General features: G+C 64.9%; 2 protein-coding genes across 4 annotated transcripts in view; one reads left to right on the forward strand and one right to left on the reverse strand.

Moving 5' to 3' along the window:
* Positions 1–1,606: 1,606 nt before the first annotated feature.
* NOB1 (NIN1 (RPN12) binding protein 1 homolog) lies at positions 1,607–4,221 on the reverse strand. The gene is made up of 9 exons (XM_021526972.3): positions 4,139–4,221; positions 3,893–4,025; positions 3,665–3,798; positions 3,464–3,535; positions 3,262–3,393; positions 2,943–3,173; positions 2,710–2,807; positions 2,484–2,628; positions 1,607–2,105 (listed from the first exon to the last, which is right to left on the reverse strand). Exons 1-9 carry the CDS (start codon positions 4,199–4,201, stop codon positions 1,836–1,838), a joined length of 1,278 nt encoding a protein of 425 aa, XP_021382647.1. The 5' UTR covers positions 4,202–4,221; the 3' UTR covers positions 1,607–1,835.
* A 92-nt stretch (positions 4,222–4,313) lies between these two features.
* Positions 4,314–17,398, forward strand: part of WWP2 (WW domain containing E3 ubiquitin protein ligase 2) — a 33,616-nt gene continuing 20,531 nt past the window's right edge. For all 3 annotated transcript variants that reach the window (XM_085590013.1, XM_021526903.1, XM_085590014.1), the window contains exons 1-6: positions 4,314–4,426; positions 6,501–6,584; positions 7,055–7,202; positions 7,440–7,558; positions 13,390–13,527; positions 14,649–14,745. In XM_085590013.1, coding sequence (XP_085446139.1) covers positions 6,515–6,584; positions 7,055–7,202; positions 7,440–7,558; positions 13,390–13,527; positions 14,649–14,745 — 572 coding nt within the window. In that variant the 5' untranslated portion in view covers positions 4,314–4,426; positions 6,501–6,514. The remainder of the gene's footprint in view (positions 4,427–6,500; positions 6,585–7,054; positions 7,203–7,439; positions 7,559–13,389; positions 13,528–14,648; positions 14,746–17,398) is intronic.

Raw genomic sequence — 17,398 nt, forward strand, 5'->3', positions numbered from 1 at the left:
TGGTACAGGTCTTAAATCACCTGCACCAAACTGAGAGCCAGTGTCCTCCTTTGTTCTCTTGGAGTTTGCAGAGCTGTCCTTTTTGCTGTTACACTTCATTAAATTGCCCGGTGACATTCACTGTGTGGGGACAGGGCAAGGAATCCAGGGATTCCCTGCTGACTGACCCCTCTGTTCAGGTTCCAGGGCTCCCACAGCCAGCAGCCCTCTGTGACACATCCCAGCTCCAGGCCTGGGATTAGGGAGGGCTCCTGTGTTCACCTGACAGGGAAAAGGCCTTGGCTTTGTTTTGCCACGGAGCTGCCCGTTGGGAAAACGTGTCCAGAGGGAAGTTCCTGTTTGGAAGTGGCTCTTTGGGTGTTGCAGAACTGGGATCCCCATCCAGTATCCTTAGCAGCCTGCAGCATTCCTGAGGCTTCTTTATTCTGGATAAAAGGAGGCAATTTGAATTATTTCCATCTGAGCTGATGCTGAGTTAAGCTCCAACCCCTGCAGAGCAGAGCTCCAACCTCTGTCCCTGCACCTCAGGTGGGCTCTCCCTGCCTGCCAGAAGTTCTGGGTGCACCCTCGACCGCTGAGCTGCCTCTTCTGTGTCCTGCAATGTGAAAGTAGCACCAGATACTCCTTCGTGCAGTTCTGTGTATATGGCTTTCGTAGGTGGGTTTTCCAAGCACTGATTCCCGGTGTTTTCAGTTTGTCTATGAGGGGATATTTTATTTGCATCTATGTTTTTAGCTCTCCTGTGATAACTTGTTGAATATTAAAAAAAAAAATATTTTGCTTCTATTGGGACATTTGTATACTCGCAACTATATTTCTGTAAACAGCTGCAGTCGAGAATAAACGATGAAAGTTTTCATTTTACACTGTAAAGTCTTGTGATGGTTTTTCCAAGGGCATCTCCAGAGCCGTGCCTGGGGTGCTGCAGCTGCTGCAGGAGAACGTCCTGGGGAACCACACTGACTCGGTGGTGTGGGACCCCAGTAACCCCTGGGGGCTGCCCAACCCAGCCCCCAGCTTGTGACCAAGGGAACAGTTCCCAAAGGAACAGCTTCCAGAGCCTGGGATGTCATTTTGGGGACTGGGGGAGAGGCAGTCTGCCCAGAGAGGTGAGGCCAGGAGTCCAAAGCCAAGATGCTGCAGTGACCCCATCCTCAGCAGGATGTGAGCGTGCCTTACCCAGTGCCCTTTATCTGCAGCTTTGGCAGCCTGGAAGTGCCCTGGGGCTGGGGAGGCCCAGCTGTGCTCCCCTTGGCTGTTCCCAACCTGTGACCTCCCCAGCACCAGGGGCCACAGCTGCTGTCAGGCATTTCCTTATTTTGAACAATTTCAGCAGGGCTAAGGAGAAACTGCAGCAAGAGCCGGGACCAACAGTCAGCTGTGAAAGATTTCAGCAGATCCCAGAGTTTCCCCCTTCAGCCATGGGCATCGCCCAGTGCAAGGGTGGGACACAAGCCCCTGCCCTGGGGTTTTGTCCTTCTGTAGCTCATTATCCCGTGGGACAAACGATCCAAGAACTCCTCCCTCCCTCCGTCCCAGCCTCCTTTTTCCTCGAGGCTCAGAGAAAGGCACAGGCAGCCGCAGAAATGGGACTGAGCCACGGTGCTTTGGGGTTTGGTGTTTATTGGGTGACACAGCCCCTGCCCGGGGGTGCCCAGGGAAGCCCCCGCGCCCTCCCCGTGCTGGGGCCTCCCCAAACCCGTCACCCCCGTCACGGCGGCTCTGGGCACCAGCGCAGCGGGGACAGGACGGCCTGAGCCGTGCCAGGTGCTGGGAGCGGCCCTGGCAGAGCCAGCACCAGCCCTGGGCAGGTGTGCCCGGGGCCCGTCCCGCCCTCACCTCCTCCTCACGAACTTCTTGGTGACGGCGTTGGGGTTGAGGCGGCGGCGGCCGGCGCCCAGGGCGGCGTCGCGCAGCTGCAGGTGCGCGGCCCGGCTGTGCACGTCGTTCTCGGCGAAGGGGGAGGCCCCGGCCAGGTAGTCGGGGTCGAAGACGTCGGTTTTCTGCCGGGCCTTGCGGGACAGGCGCTGCTGCGGGAAGCGCTGGTCCTCCACCAGGTGCGGGTTGTTGGCGTGCTTGCCGCCCTGCGGCGCCGGCAGCGGGTACTGCGGGAGAGCGGGGTCAGCCCCGGCTCCGGGGACCCCAGGTGACCCCAGCCCCAGAGCCCTGGGGTCCAAGGGCAACATCTGGAGGATGTTAGCAGTTTGCTTTGATTCCTTCCAGCCTGCCAGCCACAGGCCGGGCTCCCATCCCTGGGATCCCAGTGGAAGAATTCCTTCACAGAAAGAGTTGTTCAAGGTGGGAAGGGGTGCCCAGGGAGGAGGTGGGGTCCCCATCCTGGGAGGCGTGCAAGGAAATGACTGGACCTGGCACTGAGTGCTCAGGGCTGGCTGACAAGGGGAGGATTAGTCCCAAGTTGGATTTGATGCTCTTGCTGGTCCTTTCCAACCTCAGCGAGTCTGGGGTTCTGTCCAGGTACTCACCCTGAGCCCCCGGGGGTTCAGCACCTTGGGGTTGCGGGAGAAGTGCATGTGGAGACTCCCGTCGTCGCTGACGCTCACTGCCACCTTCTTGAGCGTCTTGTTACCGCAGTGGGGGCAGAACACCTTGGTCATGTCCGAGGTGGTCCTGCGAGGGGGGCACGGGGGGTTCAGAGCTCCTGGGGCCGTGAACACAGGCTCAGCCCGGGCTCAGCCCCAGCCCTGGCACCTGAAGCAGCCGTGGCAGCGCAGGATGTAGCTGCGGGCCCGGCGGATCAGCATCCCGTTCACGGCCAGCACGTGGAGACCCATCTGCAGCAGCACGTTCTGCGAGAGCGGGGACACAGCTGGGACCTGCAGCTGGGGCACTCGGAGCCCTGCAGGCTCTGCAAGGCCTCTGGGACTGAGACCCTGCTGCGTGACACACGGAGCTGTCCCAGAGCCCTGCAGCTCGGCACCCACCTGCATGGCAAAGTCCGTGGTGACACAGCCCACCTGGACACCGACGGGAGCAGTGTCACAGTGCCCCGCGTCCAGCTGGGCCTGCTTCAGGTTGCTGGGAGTTATCCAGCCTTCGTCATCGCTCTCCTCATCCTCCTCCTCCTCCTCCTCCTCCTCCTCCTCTTCGCCGGCGCTGGTCCCGTCTGCAGGGCCCCGGCGCTCCTCGGGGGGCTCGGGGCTGCCGGTGATGGCCTGGGCCGCGGGGGGAGATGGTCAGGGCGGCCCGGAGGGTCGGAACGACCCGGCAGAGAGGCAGAGCGAGACTGCAGAAGGTTCTCACCAGCAGCTCCTGCAGCTCCTCCTCGATGCTGGGCAGGGGCGGCCGCCAGTACAGGAAGGAGCCGAACTCGTCGCTCTCGGCCGGGGCCGGGGCCGGGCCGGGCTGGCGGGGACCCTTCCCCGCGGGTTTGTGCTGGGGGCACACACGGGCGAGCTCAGCCGCGGCTCCGCGGGGCCGGGCTCGCCCTCCCGCCGGGCCTTACCTTGGCGGGCAGGTGGAAACCGGCGAGGTGCAGGGGAGCCTCGGGGTGCCGCAGGGTGGAGCTGAGCCGCACCTGGGGGCGGCACGGGCCGTCGGTGGGGCTCTGGAACCGGGGCCCGGGCCCCGCTGGAACCGGGGCTCCGTGTCCCGCTGGAACTGGGGCCCGGGCCCCGCTGGAACCGGGACCCCGCGCCCATCCTACCTTATCCTGCGGCTCCCAGCGGATGCTGCCGGGGCCGTGGATCTCGGCCTGCAGCTGGCAGGTGAGGGCGAGCACCTGCAGGTCGGCGGCCGAGAGGCTCGGGTAGTCCCCGGTCTTCTTGGAGAACTCGGTCACTGCGGGCGGAGCAGCGGCGCCGTCAGGCCGGGCCGGGCCGGGCGGGGAAGGGGCCGGGCGGGGAAGGGGCCGGGCGGGCCCTGCCGCACTCACCGAGCCGCAGCAGGTCGGGGCGCGGGCGGCGCACCCGCAGCTCGCAGGGCAGCGCGGCCAGGCGGCGGCGCGCCCGCCGGTCGCGGATCTCGGCCAGCACCTCGGGCACGGTGTACAGCGCGTCCGCCACGTCCTGCGGGCAGCGCCGTCACACCGGCCCGCAGCCCCTCACCCTCCCCACCCCCGTCCCCGCGGTGTCCCCGCGGTGTCCCCGCGGTGTCCCCGCTGTCCCCCTGTCCCCGGTACCTGCAGCGGGGCCGCGCTCAGGAACGCGCCCGTGTCGGCCACGACGTGCGGAACACGCGCCATGTCCGCGCGCCCCGTGGCCCGGCCCGGCCGCCGTCGCGGCGCCGCGGGGGGCACGCCGGGAGTTGTGGTCCGGGCACGGGGCACGCCGGGAGTTGTAGTTCGGCCGGGCACGCCGGGAGCGGCGCCGCGCCGCGGGAGCGCTTCCGGCCGGCGCGGTCACGTGACGGGCCGGGGTCACATGACGGCGGGAGCCGGAGCCGGGCAGCGGGAGAGGAGCGGCTGCCGGTAACGGGACCGGGACGGGAACGGGACGGGGACGGGGACGGGGACGGGGACGGGGACGGGAACGGGAACGGGACCGGGAACGGAACGGGACGGGAACGGGAACGGGACCGGGACCGGAACCGGGACCGGGGACGGGAACGGAAAAGGGAACGGGAACGGGACGGAATCGGAATGGGAACGGGATGGGACCGGGACGGGAACGGGAACGGAAAAGGGAACGGGAACGGGACGGAATCGGAATGGGGACGGGAACCGGAACGGGGACGGGACGGGCTCGGCTCGGTTTCGCTTCCCGGCCCAGCCTGGGGCGCTCCCGTCCATCGGGCGGACACGGCCCGGTGGGGCGCTCCGGCCGCCGGGAGCTGCTCAGCTGTGCCGGTCCCGGCCCGGTACCGGCGGGGCCGCGGGCAGCCCCTTCGCCGCCGCCTCCCGTGCGCGGTGCCTGCCGCGCCCGGCCCGGCTCTGTGCGGGGCCGGTCCCGGTCCCGGTTCGGTGTCGGCCGCCCGGGCGCGGCCCCGCGGCTGTCCCGAGGCCGGGCCGGGCTGGCGGAACGGGGAGCCCGGGAGGAAGGGCGGCCCCGGCCCGGCCGAGGGGATCCCGCCGGGCGGAGGGGGCGGGAGCGCCCCGGGGCCGGCCCGGTCACGGCCCCGCCGCGCTGGGGGTGCCCGGGGAGCGGCAGCGGGCACCGGGCGATGTCCGGGAGCCGGAGGTGCTGGCGAGAGCGGCGCTGTCACAGCGAGGGACGGAGAAGTGCGGAGTCGGGGGAAGGGGAAGAGCCGGGAGGGCAAGGAGGGAGGCAGGGAGCCCCGGCGGGGCAGGGCTGGGTACGGCCCCGGTGGAATCCCCGCAGTGGGGAGCTGGGGACGGGAGCAGCAGCAGGATCCGATATCCTCGGGAGCCCGGGGAGAGCCGTGGGCCGGGATGACGGGGATGTGTCCGGGATGGCTGGGATGGGTCCGGGATAGCGGGGATGGGTCTGGGATGGCTGGGATGGGTCTGGGATGGCTGGGATGGGTCCGGGATGGCTGGGATGGGTCCGGGATAGCGGGGATGGGTCTGGGATCCCTGGGGTGGGTCTGGGATCCCTGGGACGAGTGACCCAGGAGGCTGGGCAGTGTCCGGGAACGCTGGCTGCTGCTGGATGGAGCCAGGACAGTGCTCGGGCAGTGCCCAGCGGGCACCTGCAGGCAGAGCTGGGGGCTGTACAGGGCACAGCCAGGCCCTGGGCTGCCAGGCAGGTTTGCTGTGACCCTGGGAGAGGGGATTTCACAGGGATCTGCCCTGGGATGGAGCTTGGGACGGTTCAAGGAGGATGAAGAGAGAGGGCAGGGAAGAGGCTCCTGCACAGGGAGAGGGGCTGGAGCTGCTTCCCCGTTTTCGTGCTTCCCTGTTGGGGAGGGGAGGCTGGCACTGCCTGGCCGGGCGGTTCTGGGCTGGGCTGGGAGCTTGGCTCCCGTGCTCTGCAGCTCCTGGGAGCGGCAGGAGGAGCTGGCTGCTCATCCCTGCGCTCTGCTCGCTGCTTCGGGTACCCGCCCTGGCCACGCGTCCCACGATGGTGCTGGAGGCCTTTCCCAGCCTCAGTGATCCTGTGGGATTAATGAAGCCAGGGCTGCCCTTGAGGTCTGTGGTCCTCATGCTGTGACTAGACCTCTGTCTGTCCAGCTGGTCCTGGCACAGCCATGTCCCCGTGGCACTGCCGTGTCCCCGTGGCACTGCCGTGTCTGCCCGGCACTGCCGTGTCCCTGCCATCATGTGTGCTGAGTCTGTGTCCCCCAGGGCAAGGCTTTGGTGGCTGCTCTGTCCCGCAGCAGCCCTGGGCTGTGGCTCAGGGGTTCAGGTGCCCAGAGAGGTGTTTGGAGTGGCAGTGCCCAGCTCAGCCCGTGGCACTGCCATGCAGGGGCTGCTCTCCCAGGGACACAGCGCTGCCTTTGGCATGGGGGGTTCATCAGGAGAGGAGCCTGTGTGCCCCGGGTCTTGCCCAGCCCTTTTCCGGGCACTGCAGCAGCCTCGGGCCGTGCCTGGGTGCCGTGGCAGCGGGGCTGAGCGGGGCTGAGTGTCTCCTTCTCCTTTCCAGCCGGGGGTGATGCCATGGCCGCTGCCAGCTCCAGCAGGGCCAGGGCCGGGCCGCCCTGCGAGAAGTCCCCGCTGTCTGTGAAAGGTGGGTCCTGCTGCCCCTCCGGGATTGCCCCTGCCGGGAACGTGTCCCGCTCTGCCCGCGGGGAGCAGGGCCCGGGGGTGGTGGCCGCGGGCCCGGGGCCGTGCCGGTGCTGCCGTGGCCGCGAGATGGCTCCCGGCGCCCGGAGCCGCGCCCCGGGGAGCCGCAGCCCGCCCTGCCCCTCCGCCACACCGCCGCCCTGGCGCTGCCCCGGCCCGGCTTGCCCCTGCCCTGGGGCAGGGAGGTGGCCGTGGGGACAGCGACAGTCCCCTCGGAGGGGTGAGGCTGGGACGTGCTCAGGGCTTGATGCCAGCCATCGCTGCCACCAGGAGCATTGCTCCCTGCTGCCCCTCTCCAAGTGCTCTGCTGCGAGTGTGGCACCCGAGCTGGCAGGGGCGGGCTGGGGGACAGGGCAGGGACGGGGCAGGGGTCAGCGTGTCCCGCAGGCCTGACCTGTGCTCGTCCCTGCCCAGTGGTGTCCGTGAAGCCCAAGGCCCAGAGCCGCTCAGCACGGATGAACTGCTATGTGGAGGTGGCTGGCGACGGGCTGCCCAGTGAGACCAAGAAGACGGGGAAGCAGATGGGGGTCTCTGAGCTGCTGTGGAACGAGATCCTCACCCTGTGAGTCTGTGTGACCCCTGGTCAGGGGCCGGCCCCGTGTGCCCTGCCGTGCCACTGGCTGCCACTCGGGTGGCAGAGCTTTGCCCCGTGTACGGGGACACTGCCAGAGACAGCCAGGCTGGGTGGGCGGTGGGAGGAGGGTGTCCCAGTGCCCTGTGTCCCCGCACACCTTCCTCTGCTCCCCGAGCACGGAGCAGGCAGGAGGCCATGGTGACAGCCCCTCTCTGCTCTCTGCAGCAATGTCACAGCTCAGAGCCACTTGGAGCTGAAGGTGTGGATCTGCCACACGCTGAGGAACGAGCTGCTGGGCGCCGCCTCTGTCAGCCTGGGCAGCCTGCTCAAGGGCGGCAGCAAACGTACGTACGGGGCTGGGGCTGCCCGGGGCAGGGCATGGCACAGGGCACAGAACAGGGCAAGGGGCTGGGGCTGCCTGGGGCAGGGCACGGCACAGGGCACAGCACAGAACAGGGCACAGAGCAGGGCACAGGACGGGGCATGGGGCAGAGCACAGGGCACAGCATGGAGCAGGTCATGGGGCTGGGGCTGCCCGGGACAGGGCACGGCATGGGGCACAGCACAGGACAGGGCACAGATCAGGGCACAGCACGGAGCAGGGCATGGGGCACAGAGCAGGGCACAGAGCAGGCCACGGGGCAGCGGCGGCTGCGCTCCCAGCAGGAACAAGGTGCCGTTGTGTGCCCGGGCCGGGCGTGCCGTGCCGGAAGCCGTGGCTGCGTCAGCCCGCTGGCCGCGCCGCTGGGAGCACAAACCCCGCTGCTATTTGCCGCCGTTGCGGTTGCCAGCACGCGGCCCGTGGCAGCAGCTCCCACATAAAGCGGCCATTCAGGGCCGGGCGGCGCGGGGCTGGAAAAGGCGGCTCTGTCTCCTCCAAGCAAAGCTTGTGAGACACAGAGCTGGCTTTGAGCGGGGAGAGGGGCCTCCTGCGCCCCGAGGGATCCGGCGCTGCCTCAGACCCTCCCCGGTGCCGGGGGCCGGGCTGAGCTGCTTCCCCCGGTGCCCCGGCTCTGCAGCCGCGGCGGCGTCCCCGCCGTGGCTCTGGGTGGCACCGGGTGCTGCGGCAGCGAGGGACGCGCCGGAGCCGTGCTGCTGCTGCCGCTGTCTTCTCACGAGGCCTGCGGGGACTTGGACGTGTGCCTCGGGCTGGCTCTGCTGGGCTGTAGCAGCCAGGCAGCCCCACAGCTGTGGGGCCTGTGCCCCTGGGCGCCCTCCCCTGCAGCCGTTATTCCCCGAGGCGTGCCGGGGCTGTGCCGGGGCTGTGCTGGGCTCCCGGAGCCGCCGCGGTTCCTGCCCTACCTGCGCCGCCACGGGGGCACAATTGGCTCTTTCATTCCCAGCCGTCCCAGGAGGCTGTGTGGAAAATGAATGGAAAAGGCGACTGGCTGTTCTAGCTTGTCTGTTAACATCCCCCAGAAAAAACGTGTCAGATTTTTCCTTGACACTGTGGGCTGGGAGGGAGGAAGGACTCTTAAAGCTGCAGAGCCTGCCCTGCCCTGCCTGGGAAGGTGCTGCCCCTCTGCTCCTGCCTGCCCTCCTTGTCTGGGCTGGCATCTGCCCCCTCCTCTTCTCTGCAGGCTCGTGCTCAGCCTTCGGGCTTTGCTGCATGTCTGAGAGGGCCAGAGGCTGCTGGGGTCCCGTGGGAACCTGGGAGATCCTTTTCTCAGGGGCTCCTGCCCTCCTGGGAATCGGGGAGTGTGTTCCCTCTGCCTGCCAGCCTGAGGAAGGGGCTGGGTCAGGCAAGGGCCTGCAGAAGGCATCTGGGATTTCAAGCCATCCTGAGTCAGACACTTCATGTGAAGGGCAGTGGGGCCTGGCCCTCCTCTTGCATCCTGAGAGGGGCTCAGCCAAGAGTGAACAGCAGCCCCTCTTAGCTGGGTTTGTAGCGTTTTGGTGAGGCTTTATGAAAGAAGCTGATTTGTGAGTGTGGCTGTGGCCTCGGGTTGGTGTTGCTGTGGCTCTCCTCAGCGGGCAGGACAGTGTCCCCACTGCTGCTGACACCCGTGGCAGCGCGTGCCAGGATGCTGCTGTCAGCCCTCCTGCCACGCATGCCTCACTGCAGGGGGAAGGTCCCCGCTCTGAGGCCTGGAGCATGGCAGAAGAGCTCGGCGGTGAGGCCCGAGCTCCCGGGAGGGCTGTGAGAGCCTCTGGAGCCGGCTCTGGGCTGCAGGAGCTCCTGGGCCGGGCTCCGGCCGCGCTTTCGCAGCGGCGGCGCTTCCTGCGGGGCCTCTCCGCTGGCAGGCGGCCGCTGCCGCCTTCCCGGGGATTGGCCGGGGAGGTGGAGAGGTGGGTCAGGAGCAGCTCCATCGCCAGCAGGGCTGGAGCCTTCCAGGAGCCCAGCTGCTCCCAGGGCTCCCATAAAACAGCTCGTTTGCCGTGGCACGCCCCCGGCCCCGGCCCCCGAGCTGCTGCTGCTGCAGAGGCACCTCTTTGTTCCCGGGCTCCGGGAGCTCCTGGCCCAGCCAGCCCCACGTCCTGGGCTGTGGGAGCCCGTCCTGGGCTGTGGGAGCCCGTCCTGGGCTGTGGGAGCCCGTCCTGGGCTGTGGGGGAGCCCGTCCTGGGCTGTGGGAGCCCGTCCTGGGCTGTGTGGGAGCCCGTCCTGGGCTGTGTGGGAGCCCGTCCTGGGCTGTGTGGGAGCCCGTCCTAGGCTGTGGGAGCCCGTCCTGGGCTGTGGGAGCCCGTCCTGGGCTGTGTGGGAGCCCGTCCTAGGCTGTGGGAGCCCGTCCTGGGCTGTGGGAGCCCGTCCTGGGCTGTGGGAGCCTGTCCTGGGCTGTGTGGGAGCCCGTCCTAGGCTGTGGGAGCCCGTCCTGGGCTGTGGGAGCCCGTCCTGGGCTGTGTGGGAGCCCGTCCTGGGCTGTGGGAGCCCGTCCTGGGCTGTGTGGGAGCCCGTCCTGGGCTGTGGGAGCCTGTCCTGGCCCTACTGGCTGTGCTGGTCCCGCTGTGTGCCGAGTGGCACCGCGTGCCAGGGCTTTAGGGATCCTGCAGGGGCCCTGCTGCGGTGCCCCAGGCAGAGTGGCTGGCACTGTAGCCTCCTGGGATCCTGCAGGACACCAGCAGCAGCTCCCAGCCTCTGGAAAACTGCAGCTCCACCCCATTGTGGCTGTGATGGCAGAGGAGCTGGGCTGTGCTGCATGTCCCAGCGGATCCATGAGCTGGCTCTGCCGTGGCAGGGATGTAATCCCACAAAACTGGTCATCCAGCCAGTAGGTCACTGGGGGGATTGGAGAGTGCCCGTCCCATGCCACCTTTTAGAGGACAGATACAGAAACCTGGGGGCCTCCTGGTTATCCCTGAGATAAATGGAGTGGGACACAGTTGTCTCTAAGCTGCTGGTGGTTAAGGTTGGATCAACAGCGAAGGCAAAGCTTCCCTGGGGAGACTTTCATGGGACACTGAAGATTATCCCTTCCCCTAAACTCTGGGTTCCTTCTTGGTTTGGGAATGTCTGCAGAAGGCTTAACCTGCCCCTTGCTTGTTCCTGGAGGGACTGTAGCCACGGCATGGAGCCATTCCTTCTGTGGGAATGCACAAAGGCTGAGCCAGTCTTCACCTGCTGGGCACCAGGGAGCTTTGATTCATCCCAGACAAAACCTGGACACTCGCGTGGAGCTGTTGGAATGGGAATTGGCCTTTGCATCCAGTGGGACTGGGCAAAGAGCTTGGCGTGAGGTTTGGGAAGCTGAGCGACTGGGAAGCTCATTTTGGCCATGTCTGAAAATCTTCTGGGATGCAGCTGTGGAGCTGGAGCCACCTCACACGGGGTCTTCCAGAGGGGCTGCCCCTCCTGCGTGGCAGCTCCCTGGGGTCAGACACGTGTGGTTCCTGGGGGTCCCGGGGCTGGGGCTCAGCCCGGGGCCGTTATCACACCCAGCCTGGTTTCGTGGAACCGTAAATCCGCTTAACGGGCTGGGTGTGAATTCCAGCTCACCTCTGCTAAATGGGAGCTCTGATGCTGCGTGCAGGGCACTGGAAGTAGCTGAACTGAGACCTTATTCAGGACCAAATCACCCCCCGACCCCCTCCCAAAATAATAATAATCCCTCTGACATTCTGGCAGGCGGCGGGACAGAGGCAGCTTTGTGCCGGGCCCTTCGGGGGACCCGCCGTCGGTGCAGCAGCAATGTCCCTTTGTGCGTCCCGCACGCTGCGCGGGGACAGGGAGTGGAAGGTTTGCCAGTGTTTATTTTCTTTAAACAAGCTGGAGGGGGTGGAGGGGGGGAGAAGGAAGCCGGCTGGGAGGTTCATGTTCACATCCTCCTCTTGGAGACACCTTGTCTTTGCGCCTCCGCCGGGCGCCCGCACAATGAGGGCTTGTGCGGCCCCGAGCACGGCGCGCGTGGAGGGGGATGGAGGCACCCTGGAGAACATGCGGGTTCCTACGGCGTGGAGGAGCCAGGGGGGAAACAGGCTCTGGGTTTGTTCTGGTTTTTGGCCGTGCTCAGTAGCATCTTCTGTCTCAGGCTCTTAAAACTGTCTGTGAGGTCGGTTTCCCATGGAGGCAAGTGGAGTGCAGCTCCGTGAGGCAGAGGGGAAGACCAGGCTCAGCAGAATCCTTTGCTGGCTGATGGTGATCAGTGACAGAGCGATGTGCCCCTGTCGTGCAGGAGACACCTGCCCACTTGGCACTAAAAACTGGAGACTTCCCTCAGATCCACAGTGCTGTCCCACGGCCCTGTGTCACTGCACAGCCTGTGTCACTGCACACCCTGTGTCACTGTGTTTTATGGGGCCTTGGAGAAGGAAGTTTCAAGTCCCAGTGTGGGACAGCTCACAGCTAGAGGTGGGACAAGGGCTCCATGGGGGTGTGCTCCCATCCTGCTCCTGCTGTCCTGAGCCGCACCCCGTCCCCGCGTCACACCGGGACAAAGCAGGTCGCTAAAAAATGGTGCCATTGTGTCATGAGCAATCCGTGTATAATAAAAATATTATTTGAGCAAATGAGTCAGGAAGCGTCTGGGCTAGTGTCCCAGGCTGGTGCAGCCAAATTTTTCTGGCCTTCTGTGACGAGTGTTTCAGTCTGGCTGGCACTGGCATGCATTGCTGTGATGGGGTGGGTGCTGAGGGCTGTGCTGTGCCCCTGTTGCCCCAGGGACCAGCAAAGCCAAGCTGATGAAGCCAGACTGGCTCTCTCAGGAGGGAGTGGAGCTGGCAGCTGTCTCCAGGAGCCTCCCAGCCCATGGCACCCTCTCCAGAACCTTCTGTGGATGCAGTCCAGTGCTGCTGCAGTGTTCCTGTTTGGGGACAGCCCTCTGTGCTGGTTTTGTTCAGTGGAGGTGATGCACGGGGATGTGGATGGAGGGATACTCGCCATCATGCAGGACCCCTCCTGTTCCTTGTGTCATCTTGAGGGAGCCCCTCAGTTTGGGAAGGACGTTGAGACACTCAAGCACGTCCAGAGGAGGGCAACAAGGCTGGTGAGGGGCTGGGAGCACAAGCCCTGTGAGGAGCGACTGAGGGAGCTGGGGGTGTTTAGCCTGGAGAAGAGGAGGCTCAGAGATGACCTTACCACTCTCTACAGCTCCCTGAAAAATGGCTGTAGTCAGGTGGGGGTCAGTCTCTTTGTCCTGGCAGCACTGACACAACCAGAGGACACAGTCTTAAGCTGGGCCAAGGGAAATTTAGGCTGGCTATTAGGAAAGACTTTGTATGGAAAGAGTGATAAAGTTCTGGAATTGTCTGCCCAGGGAGGTGGTGGAGTCACCATCTCTGGATGTGTTTGAAACAAGCCTGGATGTGGCACTCGGTGCCCTGGTTTAGTTGATGTGTTGGGCATGGGCTGGACTCTATCATCTTGAAGGTCTCTTCCAGCCTGGTGATGGTGTGAAATCCCTTGGCTTTCCTGCTGGGATCTGCCCTACAGCTCCTGCATCTGTGAGCGATGTGGGTCTCGGTGTCACAGCCAGGGCCCCGGGGCAGCAAAGGGGTGAGGGGATCCTGAGGGCTGGTGAAGAAGGATCTTCTCAGGAGCGGGTGGTGGGACTGGCCGGGGTCCTCTGGCAGCACTGGTGGGTGGGTGTGGTTGTGGGGCCAGCCCTGGTGTCCCTGAGGGCGTGGGCACATTGTCCCCTGGGATGGGGGCAGGCTGGGCAGGCTGGCACAGGGGTCTGGCAGAGGAGCTGCGGGGGCCGGTGTCCCGGTGCTGACCGGGGGTCTCTTTCTCCGTGTCCCGCAGTGGAGAACAGGCAGCTGACCCTGGACCTGCAGACGGAGAACAAAGGCAGCGTTGTGTCTGGCGGCGAGCTGACGGTGTTCCTGGACAGCCCGGCTGTTGCTCTGGGCAGCGTTCCCGACGGCACCGCCGGCACCGAGGGTGAGCGCCCGGCGGGCGAGCGGAGCGGGGCGAGTGCAGCACTGGCACCCGGGACGGTGTTCTGGGCCAGCACGCCCCTCCAGCCCGTGCCCACCCCAGGCCAGCACCCACCCCAGCCCGTGCCCACCCCAGGCCAGCACGCCCCTCCAGCCCGTGCCCACCCCAGGCCAGCACCCACCCCAGCCCGTGCCCACCCCAGGCCAGCACCCACCCCAGCCCGTGCCCACCCCGGGCCAGCATCCACCCCAGCCCGTGCCCACCCCAGGCCAGCACGCCCCTCCAGCCCGTGCCCACCCCAGGCCAGCACCCGCCTCCAGCCCGTGCCCACCCCAGGCCAGCACCCGCCCCCGGCCTGTGCCCACCCCAGGCCAGCACTCGCCCCTGGCCCGTGCCCACCCCAGGCCAGCACCCGCCCCCGGCCTGTGCCCACCCCAGGCCAGCACCCGCCCCAGCCCGTGCCCACCCCAGGCCAGCACCCGCCCCAGCCCGTGCCCACCCCGGGCCAGCCCCGTGGGCTCCCGCCAGTGTCAGCGTGTGGCAGGAGCGGAACGGGAGTGTCCACGGGCTCTCAGCAGCCTCCCAGAGCCGGGGAGGAGCGGCCCTTCCCCAGCCCTCCTCCTGCCTTCCAGCGGCTCAGCCCCTTCCCTGGCCGGCTCAGCCCCTTCCCTGACTGCTGTGAGGACTGGGAAATGGTGTCAGTGCCTGCTGCTGATCCACTCATGAGAGCTCCCCATGCCAGGGCGTCCCTGGGGTCATGGGCTGATCTCTCAGGGCTGCCAGGAGAGCAGAGCTTGTACAGAACAGGGCTTGGTGCATTGCTTTCCCTTGGCTCCTTCTCTTTGTTGCTGGAAAACAAAACCTGTGGAATCTGGGAGCTGTGGATGCAGTGCTCTCCTGGCACTGCCAGCTCTGCAGGGTCCTGTGTCCCACTTGGAGCCATGGGGTGCTGGGGGGCTGGGCAGTGCCGGGCTGTATGGTGTGAGGTGGGGACTCCTTGGGTGCTGGGGGTCTGTCCTGCAAGGGACAGGGCTGTTGTGCTTTTTGGGGCTCCTTTCTGGATGGCAGGAGGGTAGATCTGCAGGTGGCTCAGTCCTTCAGCCCTTGTTCTTCCCCCAATGCAGGGTCCCAGGTGCCTGGACGGGACCCCCCCAGCACAGCAGTGGCCACGGAGGGCCGGCACCAACCTCCCAGCACCAACTGCTTTGGCAGCAGGCCCAGGTGAGGGTCCCACGCCGTGTGTCCATTACTGAGGGGTTGCTGTGACTGTGTCTGGATTGTCCTTGTGCTGTGCACCCCACTCCAGGTCTCCCAGTACACCCCTGTCACACAGCACACGGGAGGTGGGGAGCAGGGGTGGCCTTGCTGGGGGACACAGAGTGCAGAGGAGTGACTGTACAGCTGGGCTGTGACCAGCCTGAGCCTCTCCTAAAGTGTTGGTGTCTCAAGGAGTATCAAGTCTGTGATGGCTCAGAGAGTTTCCACCAGTTGCTCCACTGGCAGCTGAAAAAATGGTCTGTCTAGGATGGGGCAGTGAGGCAAACCAGCCAAGTGGGGTCCCTTCACATGGGGAGCACGGGGAGCCCAGCACGTGAGCACAGCTCTGGCCAGGCTGGGAAACACAGTGCCCCTCCAGGCAATGGCCACAGGGAGATGCTTACAAAGGTCCAGGGAGAGCTGGAGAAGCAGAGCTGCAGGGAAATAGCAGCTGCTTCCAAGGGAAGTGAGGTGCTTGGGCAGCAGGCCATCCTGCAGCTGGCTCCGTGCCCTGCCCTGCTCTGCCTCCTTGCCGGGCTGGAGTGGCTCAGCGCTGCTCCTTTTGGAGCTGTGGTTACTGAGAGACGTGTCACACTGTCAACATGGAGTTGAATTTAACACCTATTTATATTTCCAGAGCATGGCAGTGGCCCAGCAGCCTGTACAGATGTTCTGGGTAGGATGTGGCTGTGGAGAGGGCGCCTGCAGCCTGTCCGTGGGAGGTTCTGCGTGGCCCAGGCTCAGGAGCACTCTCAGCTACAAGCTTCACACCTCGAGCCCTTCTGCTCCTTTATCTGCTGGGCACACACCAGAGTTGATGTTTTTGGCTCAAAAAGTGACCTTGTCTTTCCATGTTGTGTGTTCATCCCACCTGAGGAGGGAGGGGGTAGAAATTGGGAGCACTTTTTGAGCACAGATCGTGCCCTTCTGTGGTGGCTGCTCCTGTTGATTCCTTCTGTCCAGGTGTTACAGCCTCCCCAGGGGTGGGAAGTGCTCAGTGACCTGACTGAGCTGGGCTTGGCAGGCACTTAGCAGCTCTCAGGAGGTGCTAGAGAACCTGCAAAGAAAATTCTGGTTTGGGAGGCTGAGCCCGGGCACTGCTCGTTGCCCATTCTTCACTGCCTTCCCATCAGCTGTGAGGAGTTTCTGCCTCAGGTGTCACCTTGAATGTGGTCAGTTCTGGCCAGGACTTGTGCAGGGCACCTTCAGACACCTGCCAGGTGTGCCTGCCATCAGCCATATCCCCTGGCTGCCCTGCTGGGGAAACCTCTGAGCTAGTTCTCAGTCTGTGCTGCAGTAACCTGAATTTGGGGTTGCTCTGGATGTACCTGCTCGGTTTGATGTGGTGCTGCTCCGTGGGGCACAGCACTGCTCTCCGTACCCACAGTGGAAGCAGCTGCATGCTCTGGGCTGGAATGTGGGTCCCTTGCACTTGGGAATGTTGTTTGATGGTTGCTGTGTTTATACACAGAGCCGTGTTTATTTTCTTGGGCTTGGTGATGGATGCTGGCAAAGTCGCTCGGCGCAGGATGGGAAGAAAAGGGGCATTCTTTGCTCCTCAGCTATTTCCACACTGTCCCTGCAAGGGAAATTGCTTGGTCAGGGCTTCTCTTTCTTCTCCTGAACAAATGTCATCTTGGGATTTGCTGCTAATCTTGGTGATTGGGTGTGAAATTCCACAGCCCTCTGTGCAGTGAGAGAGAGAGCTCTGACTGAGAGCTGGGGCCATGGGTGCCACAACCCCTGTTTGTGGAGGCCCTGGCACAGGCTGCTCAGGGAAACCGTGGCTGCCCCATCCCTGGCAGTGTCCAAGGCCAGGTTGGATGGAGCTTGGAGCACCCTGGGATAGGGGAAGATGTCCCTGCCCATGCAGGAACTGGAATGAGAATGAGCTTTTGGGTCCCTTCGCACCCAAATTATTCCATGAATCTCTCATTTGGGTGCTGGGGGACGTGGCTGCCTCCCCTCCTTTGGCAGGGACAGGGGGAATTTCTCAGCTCCGTGTTTCGGGAGCCGTGCTCTCGCTGCCCACATGGCACTGAGGCTCTCCCAGTTGTTTCCCAGAGATGGTGCTCTGCTTCCCAGAGCCAGCACCGGCTCCAGCTGCTCTCTGCCCTCCTCCTCCTCGGCCACAGCCTGGCCTCTGATGTGCTGAGTGAGACTGAGACATGCTGTCACCTCTGCTGCATCTCCTGAGGGACCTTCTGGCCATCCCAACTGCAGGAACTGGCCCTTCCTGGGGTTCTTGGCTGGGGTCCTTGTTGGCCACCGTGGCGAGGGGACTTGGCCTTGGCAGGAGGGGAAGAAGGAAGGGTTGGTGGCACCTGGCTGATGCGACTTTACTCTTTGGCATCATCTGCCCCAGCCCAGGAGGGGCAGTGGGGCAGCCAGCCAAGGTCCCCAGGTTGATGGGGACAGCAGGGTCCTGCCCCTGGTGTGGGAGAGGGGCTGCCATCCACACACCCCTCTCCATCCCAGCCCGGCTCTTCCCATCCGTGCTCTGCCTGGTTTTTTCCTTGCTCCTATTTTAAGCGCACGCTCCCATCCCGCCGTGCTCTGTGGCTGTGCTGGGTTTGTTTCCAGTGTCTATTAAAAGACAATGCCCAGATGGGAGCAC

Source organism: Lonchura striata, chromosome 11 (assembly GCF_050655825.1).
Source record: "Lonchura striata isolate lonStrDom1 chromosome 11, ASM5065582v1, whole genome shotgun sequence".
Classification (NCBI taxonomy): Eukaryota; Metazoa; Chordata; class Aves; order Passeriformes; family Estrildidae; genus Lonchura; species Lonchura striata.

Coding starts and splice junctions, on each gene's coding strand:
- NOB1 (XM_021526972.3), bottom strand. CDS start 4,201: ATGGCGCGTGTTCCGCACGTCGTGGCCGACACGGGCGCGTTCCTGAGC. Junction 3,174..3,261: donor AGGAGCTGCAGGAGCTGCTG/GTGAGAACCTTC, acceptor CCCGCGGCCCAG/GCCATCACCGGCAGCCCCGA. Junction 2,808..2,942: donor CCACGGACTTTGCCATGCAG/GTGGGTGCCGAG, acceptor CCGCTCTCGCAG/AACGTGCTGCTGCAGATGGG.